This window comes from Panthera onca, chromosome D1 (genome assembly GCF_046562875.1).
Source record: "Panthera onca isolate mPanOnc1 chromosome D1, mPanOnc1 haplotype 2, whole genome shotgun sequence".
Lineage (NCBI taxonomy): Eukaryota > Metazoa > Chordata > Mammalia > Carnivora > Felidae > Panthera > Panthera onca.
This window is the reverse complement of record NC_138348.1, coordinates 470860-481798: the sequence shown is the minus strand read 5'-3', so window position 1 is coordinate 481798 and position 10939 is coordinate 470860. Positions and strand designations below refer to the sequence as shown.

At 62.9% G+C, this 10939-nt stretch overlaps 1 protein-coding gene across 2 annotated transcripts; it reads right to left on the bottom strand.

The window, feature by feature from the left end:
- Positions 1–3522: 3522 nt before the first annotated feature.
- Positions 3523–7538, bottom strand: DRD4 (dopamine receptor D4). 2 transcript variants are annotated; one of them, XM_078432597.2, is made up of 4 exons: positions 6901–7538; positions 4541–4653; positions 3991–4469; positions 3523–3771 (listed from the first exon to the last, which is right to left on the bottom strand). In XM_078432597.2, exons 1-4 carry the CDS (start codon positions 7168–7170, stop codon positions 3569–3571), a joined length of 1065 nt encoding a protein of 354 aa, XP_078288723.1. In that variant the 5' UTR covers positions 7171–7538; the 3' UTR covers positions 3523–3568. The 2 variants fall into 2 exon arrangements, with proteins under 2 accessions (XP_078288723.1, XP_078288722.2); XM_078432596.2 differs by having other exon boundaries at positions 3523–3862; positions 6901–7247.
- Between the last annotated feature and the right edge of the window lie 3401 nt (positions 7539–10939).

Genomic DNA, 10939 nt, shown 5'->3' with positions numbered 1-10939 from the left:
CCGGACGGGTGACCCCAGCTCCAGCTTCCCAGATGCCCCGGAGGTGGGGGGGCCTCAGCTTTGTGTTTCCTGACGCGCAGTCCGGAGGCCACAACTCCCAAGTATGTGGAGCAGCGAGTGGGTGGTGGCACTGTCCCCGGCGGCCGTTGGCTACCTGCCTGCTGGGAGCCGCAGGCCCAGTCTCTGAGGTGATACGGCCCAGACTCGCTGCCTGATGGCCGCCGCCACACGGCCTTCCTTCTCTCTAGCATGAGCTTATACCCCGAGAACCCCGACCACCCAGAGGCCAGGCCAGCCCTGCGTCTTTCCACCTGCACCGAGGGGCAGAGGGCACAGGGGGCCAGAGAGGGGTCGGCGCCTGGAGCACTTGGCTGGCTCTGGAAATGAGACCCGCCTCCTCTGCTGACCAAGGGTGGTGCCTGAGGAAGTTGCCCATGTTCTGGAAACTTCTGCGCGTTTCCAGAAGTGCCCTCGTGGCCCCCGAGCCCTTGGCCTGGCGTCGCCCTGTTTTCTCTGCACTCGTGAGGCTCGGGAGCTCCATTGTTCCGGGGGTGGGGGGGAGGTGAAGGCCCACCCCAGCCGGAGACACGCCCTGTGTGTGCAGCCGGCACAGCCCCCGGGCGCTGGCACGATGGCACGCTTCCCTGGATTCTCACGCTCGTCTGCCGGTTCTGCGAACTGTGCATGTTCACACCCCTGTGGGAGGGGGAGAATTCCCCCAGCCCTGACCCTTCCTGGGCTCCTACTTCCAGAAAGTTCTCCCAAGTCTGTAGCACCCTAGAGACTTGGCTTTGGGGACACTGGCTCCAGAACGAGCTGAGGGGGTGGCCAAAGTCCTGATAGGAAGGGGTGTGAGCATGGGGGGCCCGGAGATGCTGCTCTATCTCCCGAGCCGAGCCTGGCTCCCAGAGGCGCCCTCGGGTCCTGCGGGCCTGACCTGGCCTCGCCACAGACCCCGGTCGGCTGCTCTCAGGGAGCCCGTCGTGGGCCCTGCTCCCCAGAAGCTGCTGCCTCTGCCCTCATGACCTCTGCAGACTAAGCTTGGATTTTCTTTTACTGAGTTTAGCATGTACTGGAGTCACCGAGTCACCGAATTTCACCTTCCTGCCTTTGCCAGCACCTCTCAGAGAGATAAAGGCTGAGGAATCTGGGCACGTGCCCCAAGCCAAGGCCGTGGTGAGTGCCGGGATTTGACCTCGATGCCCCCCAGACACCCGCCCCCCACTGGGCACAATCTTCAGAGGCGCAGTGCTGCAGACAATGTGGGGGGAGGGGCACATCTCAGCCCTGGCCACCCCCCTGCTTCCCTGGGTTTGCTCAGCGTAGAGGTGGCAGGAAAGGGGACTGGGGGGCACGTCAGCCTCAGCAGAAGGGATCTGGGAGCATACCCCCCCCCCCCCCCCCGCCCAACTTGAAGACGCTGGCCACCCGCCTGCCCGGAAAGACTTCACGTGCGGGCCCCAGAGCCACTGCCTCCCTCTGGCGGCCAACTTCTTAAAACAGAACCCTCCGGAATGCACGTTGTGGGGGCAGCGCTTCAAAGGGTATTGTTTCTAGGCCTGTGAAGTGTTCTTAGCCCTGGCTGGGGGAAGGCTTCTGGAAATTGCCCTTGGGGGCCCAGGCTTCGCCGCTGGTCCACAGAGTTCCACATCAGGGCTTCTGAGGGCATCTCCAGCCTCCAGGGACAGGCGAGGGGCCGGCCTCTGTCAGCCAGCGGTCAGCACAGGCTGGGCCGTTCAGGGCGCCGCAGGCTGGGGTGACCCTTGGCATCATCGGGCGCGGCTGAGTGAGCTTGATGGCCGAGGCGCCTCCGGGGGCCTCCCAGTCCACCAGGCCCTCTGTGGCTCCCATGTACCTTTTGCTCCACCCCGTCCCCCTCGCCCACCTTGTCCCCCTCTGTTGGGAGCTGCAGATTCTGTCCAGAGGGCCAGCGGGGAGAGGGCGGGGTCCCCAGCAGCTCCCAGCCCATTCTCAGCTCTGTCGCCGAGGGCGGGTGCAGCTCACGAGGTCGGTCAGCCCACAGACCGGTGGGGAGGGGCCCACAGCTGGCTGGCAGGGGAGCTGCTGGCCGCGTCCCGATGGCACGCCTCCACGGGCACACGTGAAGGGAACATCGGGGGCACGTGGGGCCCCGAATCTGACCCTGCCCTAGCCTGAGGGCCCCAGTGGCCCTGTCCCTGCCCTTTACTTCCAAGTCTGAGACTCCCCGGAGGGACCGTAGACCCAGCTTGGAGCAGGTCTCTGTGCCTGGGACAGCCATCCGGGGCTCCTGTCTGAATATCGGGGCTGCTCCCTGTGGGGAGACTCAGGGTGTCTCCTGCAGCTGCCCTCACACTTCATGGGCAAGAAGGTGCCAGAAACTCAAGCAGCCGCCAGAGCCAGGGTCCACCGGGTGCCCCTCTCCCCACTCCCACTGAGACCCTGAGCAGGAGGGAAGGGGCGGCCCCCCTCTGTCCACAGAAGAGTTTAACATGCTGAGGTATCACCCAGCCTCACAGCCCGTAATTTCTCAGGTTCGCAAGAAAACTTCGCGCCTCGAACCACAGACAGCGCCCCCGACACGGGAATAGTAACCCTGGGGCCCCAGGACCGGGAGGGCCCAGATGAAGTCCAGGTTGAGCTGTCCCTGGTCAGAGGGGCTCAGAGCTGCCCCCTCCTCCCTAGGAACAGGAGCCTTGCTGTGAGCAGGGGGGCCAGTCAGCCACAGCACACGGGGCAGCTTGGAGGCTCTGCCCTGCTTCAGGCCGGGCACCTCCTCCTGGCTCCCCTGTTCTGGGCCTCGCCACCTCACGGGCAGCCTCAAGGCAGAGGATCGAGGAGGCTGCCTTGGTGGGCCCACCCACCCGGCCCCCCGGCCCCCCGGCCCCCCGGCCCCATGTCCTTGGGGCCTGGGACATCACCAAAGCCGGGAGCTGGCCGGGAGCCATGCTCTGACCTGGGCCCGGCTCTGCTGAGTCTGTAAGGACAGTGGAGTGGACACTTGGCTGGTCCTTGCAGAAGCAGGGGGCCCGGCTGCTGATGGCCCACTGTGGCTGCCTTCCTACTGGGGAAGTCTCAGGAAACTGCCTCCTCCCTGCAGGACAGCTGTCTACACTCTCCACTGAAAGAGGGGCAACAGCTAGGGGCGGGGGTGCAGCTGGTGCCACGGTGTGTCAGGGAGGGAACCGTTCGGAGGAGGGTGTGAGTCACCACGGGTGACCCCGTGGACAGCCCCACAAGCAGAGCCCAAACCTTCTTAGGCAAGAGCTGGTCTGGTTCTGGAAGCTTCTCCATGGGCGAGGCTGAATGGGCCTTTCTGGAGCCTCCCTGCCCATCCTAGGGGCAGAACTGGCATCCCTCCCACCTGACCCTGAGCCAGGAGCCAGTTTGGTGGGGTCTGTTCTCTGGGCTTCCTCAGAAGGAAGGAGGGGTTCACTGGCCTGGCAGGGGGGTCTGGGCTCCAAGTGGGGCAGAGGCCCCTCCTCCCGCTCCTCCCCACACCCCCCAGCCCGCTCCCCCAGCCCGCAGCCTCCCCAGCAGGTGTTTAGGAAGGAATTCGTTTAATCTTAGTCGTACAAAACCCCCTCCCTTACTGGGGTCCTGCCCCCGGAGGCATGGCCGGGTCCTCCTGGGCCCAGGTCCTCGCAGAGGACGCAGTGGGCGCACGCGGAGGGATCCGCCCAGCAGCAGAGGCGCAGGGCCTTGCGGAAGACGGTGCGGAACTCGGCGTTGAAGACGGTGTAGATGACGGGGTTGAGGGCGCTGTTGACGTAGCCCAGCCAGGTGACCGCGCTGACCAGCCGCGGGGGCACGGCGCAGGTAGGACACAGTGCCCGGGTGATGTGCACCACAAAGAAGGGAGTCCAGCACACCAGGAAGGCCCCTGGGGGCGGGGCCGGAGGGCGCGGTGAACCCGGGTCCCCGCGGCGCCCAGCCCGCCCTGGGCACCTCCTCCCACCGGGGGCACTGCCACCTTCCACTCCGCCCACCGACCCCAGGGCAGGTACCCACCGACCACCACCGGCAGGACCCTCATGGCCTTGCGCTCCCGGCCGGTGATCTTGGCGCGCCTCCTCCTGGGTGCCTGCCGCGGGGGCTCGGCTGGGACGGCGTCGGGGGGCGCGACGGCGTCGGGGGGCTCGCCGACCTCGGGGGGCGGTGGGCCGGGGCCGCTGGGCCGGCGAGGCGCCCGGCAGTGCAGCTTGGCCTGGCGAGCCGCCTCCCAGCGCCGCAGGCCCCGGAACGTGGCCCAGTAGAGCAGCAGCATGAGCGGGCAGGGCAGGAAGAAGGAGCACACGGACGAGTAGACCACGTAGTCGCGGTTCTCCAGGCGGCACACGGCGGGGTCGCGGCCGCGCGGGTCGTTGAGGCCGCACAGCACGGGCGCCGCCACCGCCGCCGACAGCAGCCACGTGGCGCCGATGAGCAGCAGCTGACGCCCCCCGGCGCCCTGGCGGTTGTAGCTCAGCGGCACGGCCACGGCCACGAACCTGCAGGGGGGCGCGGTGAGGGCGGCCGGCACGGGGCAGGGGGCGCGCGCGGCCGGGTGGCGGGGACTCACCTGTCCACGCTGATGGCGCACAGGTTGAAGATGGAGGCGGTGCACAGCATGACGTCCATCGCCATGAGCGCGTCGCAGAGGCCGGGACTGAACAGCCACACGCCGCCCTGGACCTGCGCCCGGGGAGGGGGGGAGGGGGCAACAGACACAAGACCCGCTGTCTTCCCGCAGTGGCCCCGGGGCCAGGAACCCGGCGCCGGCTCTTTCCGACCCCCTCCTTTTTGGGGGAGCGGGGACTGAATATCAGCGGGGAGCGGGAAGGAGCCAGAGGTCCACAGGCCAAGCAGTCTTCACACTGAGCTGGGCGAGGGTCCCAGGGTCCCCCCCCCACCCCCCGCTCCCATCCCCCCCTCCCCCCACCCGTCGCCACACCCCTCACACGCCGTCTGTACCCCTCCAATCCTCCCCCCACCGCTCCCTACCCCCCCACACCCCTTCCCCACCCCCCCACACTCCCTCCCCCTCCCACACCACTGCAACCCTCCCCCCACCCCTCCCCCACCCCTTCAACCCTCCCCCCATCCCTCCCCACTCCCCTCATACTCCCTCCCTACCCCTCCAATCCTCCCCCATTCCCCTCCCCATCCCCCCACTCCCTCCCCCACCCGCACCCCTCCCCCCACACAACCCCCTCCCCCACCCCCAACCCCTCACCCCTCTCCAATCCCCCTCACACCCCTCCTCACCCCTCCAACCCTCCCCCCCACCTCCACCCCCACCCCCGGACCGGTTAAAACTGAGAAAGGCCTGGGGGAGACGCTGTAGGTGAGGTCGATGCTTGAGAGCCGGGTCTCTGGCGAGAGGATCCCAGGGTAGGGGTGGTCCCAGGCATTCTGCTGCCCTGGAGTGTGAAGCCCCTGCCCTCATTTCCTCCCCACAGGATGGCTAAGAGTCCACCTGTCTGGTTAAACTGTCACTGCTCTGGGACTCGACATTATCACCTCACATCTGTAGGGGAGGGGTGAAGAGAGCATCCACGGAATTGCCCTGAGGATAAATCACCTAAAAGATATAAAGTCTCTGAGGTGTGCCTGGGGGGGCGGGGCTCAGGTCTTGATCTCACAGCTCCTGAGTTCGAGCCCCACGTCAGGCTCTGTGCTGAGAGCTCAGAGCCTGGATCCTGCTTCAGATTGTGTGTCTTCCTCTCTCCCTCTGCCCCTCCCCTGCTCACACTCTGTCTGTCTCTGTCGCTCTCAAAAATAAACATTAAACAATTTTTTTAAAAAGATAAAGGCTCCTCACTGTGCCCAGTGCCCCCACCAAAGGCAAAGGAGCAGACAGCCACCCGCCCAACAGCCCTCCCCACTCTACTGCCAACCCCCCTCTACAGCCACCCCCCCCTCTAAATCCCCTCCCGCTGATTTGGGACGATTAGGAGCTTAGGAGCCCTCAGTCAGTGACGTCTGTCTGTGGCTCTGGGGGAGGGGCAGGTCATGGGTGTCCTTGTCCAGCTCTGCCCCAGCCTGGCCGGGACTCACCATGTCCGCCCTTAGAAAATTGGAGCCTCCCTTCCCCCCACGGCCCCTGACGCCGAGTTCCCAGCCCAGCCCTAAGCAGCTTTTCTCTGCCCAAACGGCAAAGCAGACAGGGCTGGCACCAAGCGGGACCCACCCGAGGGCCAGACCTGGTCTGGGGATGGAGCTTCTGGGCCCTGGTTCTTGACGGGGGGCTCTGGAGCTCACAGAAGCCCCTGCCCTTGTTTCCACTGTCAGGGGTCAGGGCCTCCCCTCCTGCAGCCCCGCTCACTCCCCCTCAGCTCCTAGCAGCTGAGTGCCCCCTCACCCCCCCACCCCCCCACCCCGCCTGCTATGGGCAGAGCATGTTTGTGAGCCAGGGTCTCCTTCCCTTGGGTGCTCTTGTGTGCGTGTGCCTGGTCACACACGGCTGTGGTTTGTGCAGTGATGTGTATGCGTCTCTGCGCCCCAGGGAGAGCCAGGGGGACTGAGCATGAATCTGCCTTTCCATCTGGCTCCCCTGGGGAATGGAACCCAGCTGAGGGGGTGGTGGGTGGCTGGACTGCCAAAGTCACCTGTTTCTGAGGTCCCTCCCTGGCTTGAAGGACAAAGGCATCTCTTGGGGAGCAGACGCCAAAACAGGGGGACGAGGTACAGGTACAGCGGAGGGAGGGCGGACAGTCGCCCAGCCGAGCGGGCTAACGGACACCGAGATGGCGGGGGCGGGGGGTGGGGGGGTGGGGACGAGTGTCAGGGGACCGAGGCTCCAGTGGTCCTGGGGCCTGCACAGGTTCTCGAGGTTCCCGAGAAGCCGAGCGGCCGGGTCGCTCGGGTCCCCTGTGCGGACGGGGACAGGGGACGAAGGCGCAGGGGAGGAGCGCGCGTGCGGCGGGACCGCGGGCTCACCTCGGAGTAGACGAAGAGCGGCAGCACTAGCAGGGCGAGCAGCAGGTCGGCGGCTGCCAGGCTCACGATGAAGTAGTTGGTGGGCGTCTGCAGGGCGCGCTCGGCCGCCACGCTCACGCACACGAGCGCGTTCCCCGCGAGCACCGCGCCGATGAGCAGCACGCCCCCCGCCAGCGCCGCCGCCGCCCCGGGGGTCCCCGCGCCGCCGCCCGCTCCCGGCCCGCGCCCCTGCAGCAGCCCATCCGCGTCCGCGGCGCTGCGGTTCCCCATGGCGCACCTGCCCCATGCGCCCGGGCGGGCGCTCAGCACCGCGGACAGAGCCCGGGTCGCGAACCCCGGAGCCCCGCCCCCCGGGCCCGCCCCGAGCCCGGCCGGAGTCCCGCCCCGATCCGCCCCGCGCGGCCGGCCCCCGGGCGCTCGGAGGTGCGGCCCGTCTCGGACTCTTGCGCCCCGGGAGGCGGGCGGGCGGACAAGCGCAGGGGCCCTCGAGGTAGGCGTTAAGACTGGCACGCGCGGGCCCAGCGTCGCGCCGCGCGGCGCAGGGTCGGGGGAGGTCCGCGCGGGTCTGCGCCCGGAGACGCCGGGGGTGGAAGGTCGGCCGGACCACCCCTGGGGGAGTGCGGGCACCCGACGCCAGCGCCGTCCCGCCGGGCCCCCGACACCCCGCGTCCCGCATGCGCCAGAGGGGTGTATGCTCCCTGGGGCGGGGGGAGGGCTGGGGGGGCTCCGGGAGGCGCCTCCAGGCAGAGGCGGGGCCGCTGCTCACCCGGCACCGGGAGACCCGAACTCCTCGCCGGCGGCCCCGTGGGCCCCCTGATGAGGCTTCCCTCCTTCATCCGACCCAACCTCACGTGCCCCAGGACATCCCCCCGAAATGATTGCAGACGCCGGTCTGGGGCCCCGCACCCCATCCTCTCGTCCCTGACCGAAACCACGCCCAGTTACTCCCCACCACGGCCACTGCCTGGTGCTTACTGCTTAGCATTAAATGACGTAACAGGAGGAAGGCGCTCTCCAAGGAGTCACCTCCTTCACAGAGAAGAAAAAGCCCCAAATGAGAAGAACCCTCTCAGCCTGCACCCACCAAGCCCACAATCACTAGATCCTGGGCCCTCCTCCCTGGAGCACCGAGGCCGTCCCGGGTCCATCACCCCACCTGCCACCCCAGGACCGTGGGAGCATGGGAGGATCCGGGGGCAGTGTCCCCAGGTCCACGAAGGTAAGACTATCACAGAGCAGATGCGTGGGACACTCAGAGTCAGCCAGAGACAGCTGTACATGACAGAGTCGGCCTGGACTGTCCTCTATCAGGTCACAAATGTGCACGGAAAGAACGTAGATGGAAAATGTATTTCAGCCAGAATTTTCTTTAAAAAATTTTTTTGATGTTTATTTATTTTTGAAGGAGACAAGAGACAGAGTGTGAGCGGGGGAGGGGCAGAGAGAGAGGGAGACGCAGAATCCGAAGCGGGCTCCAGGCTCCAAGCTGGCAGCACAGAGCCCAATGTGGGGCTCGAACCCACGAGCTGTGAGATCACTACCTGAGCCGAAGTCCGGCACTCAACCGAGGAGCCCCCCACCCCGGGCGCCCCTCAGCCAGAATTTCCATTATGGACTTACTAAAATCAGAGTGACACCTACCTTTAGTGTCACTAAAGGGGCCGTGAAGTGGGCGCTCTGCCTGCATCCCTCTGTGGGATCATGTGATGCACATGGGACCCCTCAGTTTTCCTTTCTGGCTGCCCCCTACCCCGGGAGGCTGGGACACTCAGGATGGGTCTGGAGCACAGAGTTGTTGCCAGGAATCCGGGATCCTGATTTCAAAGACAGCAGGGAACAGAGTGGCCAACTTGCTGAGCTCGATCCCTTTCATGCACATTAGTAGAGGGAGGAAGGCTTTCTTCCTCTCTGAAGCTTCAAGCAAGAGAACTCACCGTACTAGTGACTGGAGCCATAGGAAGGTCATTCTCTCACAGGACACAAGTCCCAAGACGGGGGTGGCTTTGTGATCTTGGGTTGGATGCCAAGTAGCGGATCTTTAGCGTCTGATCTGCTTGGCGTTTCCTCCTGGTCCCCAGATGTCTGCCAGCATTACGGGTGAAAAGGCAGCCTGGACCGGGAAAGGGCGCGTACAGTGTGGGTCTCTGATACAGGGTGCAGATCCAGAATATACGAAGAGCCCCGTCAAGTCGACGAGAAAAGACAGTCCAGTTTTAACGAGGGGAAAGGTCTGGAGGAGGCACGTTACAAACAGAGAACTCTCACGGTCAGTAAGCTTGTGAGAAAGTGCTCGGTGTCATTGGCCACCGTGGATATGACAATAAAAAATCACAAGGACATGCCGTCGCACACTAGAATGGCAGGGGGGAAAAAAGCCAGACGTATGATGTGAAAACACTCTCCCGGACTGCAGCCTGACGCTTCCTTCTCCCAACTGCGCATTTGAGGTGATTCTTCTGTGTAAGGCACAAGCTGAGGTTCTTTTTTTCTCGCCTGTGGTTGTTCAACAACAACCCGCTCCCGTTGTTGAAAAGGCTATCTTTTCACCACTGGCTTGCTTTTTTGACCTTTTGTCAAAAAATCACTGGAGCGCCTTTTCTTTGTCTTTCCTTCCAGCGCCAACACACAGCCTCAACCACTTTGGCTTTACGGCAAGTCACGAAATCGGGCTCTGTGAGCCCTTGAACTTTGTTCCTTCACAACGCTGTTTTGGCTTCTCCAGTTCTGTCTGTATGTATGGATTTTAAAATCAGCTTGTCTGTATCTACAAAAATAACCCCGCTGGGAATGTGATCGGGATCGTGCAGAATCCATACAATGATTTAGGGCAAACGGACATCTTCATGAGGTTAAGTCTTTGGTCTATGAACGTGGGTGTATCTCTCCATTTATTTGGATATTCTTGGATGTCTTTCATCAGTATCTTGTTTTCAGCACATATTTTGTAAGATTCACAACTATTTCATGGCTTCTGGTGTATTTGGTAAGTGGTTCTGCTTAAAACAGTTGTCATTTCCAACTGTTCATTGCTAACGTGTAGAAATACAAGTTTTGTGTTTCCCTTGTGCGAAACCCTATTAATGCAAGGGTTTTTTTCTTTAGTTTTCTTCAGAATTTCTGCATAGATAATTATCTTGGTTTTTTTTTTAATTTTAAATGTTTTTATTTATTTTTGAGAGAGAGAGAGAGCATGAGCAGGGGAGGGGCAGAGAGAGAGGGAGACACAGAACCAGAAGCAGGCTCCAGGCTCAGAGCTGTCAGCACAGAGCCCGACACAGGGCTCAAACTCATGAACCGCGAGATCATGACCTGAGCCCAAGTGGAACACTTCACCGACAGAGCCCCCCAGGCACCCCCAATAACGCTCAGCTCAAAATTCTCTTCTGTGACCACGGTCACGTAGAACTGTGATGTTTAGTTTCCAAACGTTGGTAAATTTCCTTGCCGTCTGTCATTTGCCTTTTGTTTGTTCCATCCCAGTGAGAAAAAGGTGCTGCGGAGGACCTCGGCTCCTTTACGCTTGTTACGGTCTAGTTTACGGCCCAGAACATGATCTGTCACCACAGATGTTCTGCTTGGAAGGAAGTGTGTTCTGCTGTGATGAGGCGGACGTGTGAGTCAGTCGGATCAGGACGCTGCTCTTCGGATTTCTGTGTCCTGGCTCCTTTCCGGTCTGTTCTATTAATTACTGAGAGAGAGGTGTTAGAGCCTCCATGGACAGTTGGTGGGATTTTCGATTTCTCCCTTCGGCTCCAGGGCGTGTTCTTTGAAGACTTCTTGTAAGGTGCGTATGCATTTAGAGGAGTGACCACCATGCCTGGGGGCTCGGTCAGTTGAGCATCTGAGCTCAGGTCACGATCTCGTGGTTCATGAGTTCGAGCCCCGCGTCGGGCTCTGCGCTGACAGCTCGGAGCCTGGAGCCCGCTTCGGAATCTGTGTCTCCCTCTCTCTCTGCCCCTCCCCTGCTCATGCTGTGTCTCTCTCTCTCTCCCAAAAACATTAAAAAAAGAAGAAGAAAAGTGGCGCCTAGGGCTCACAA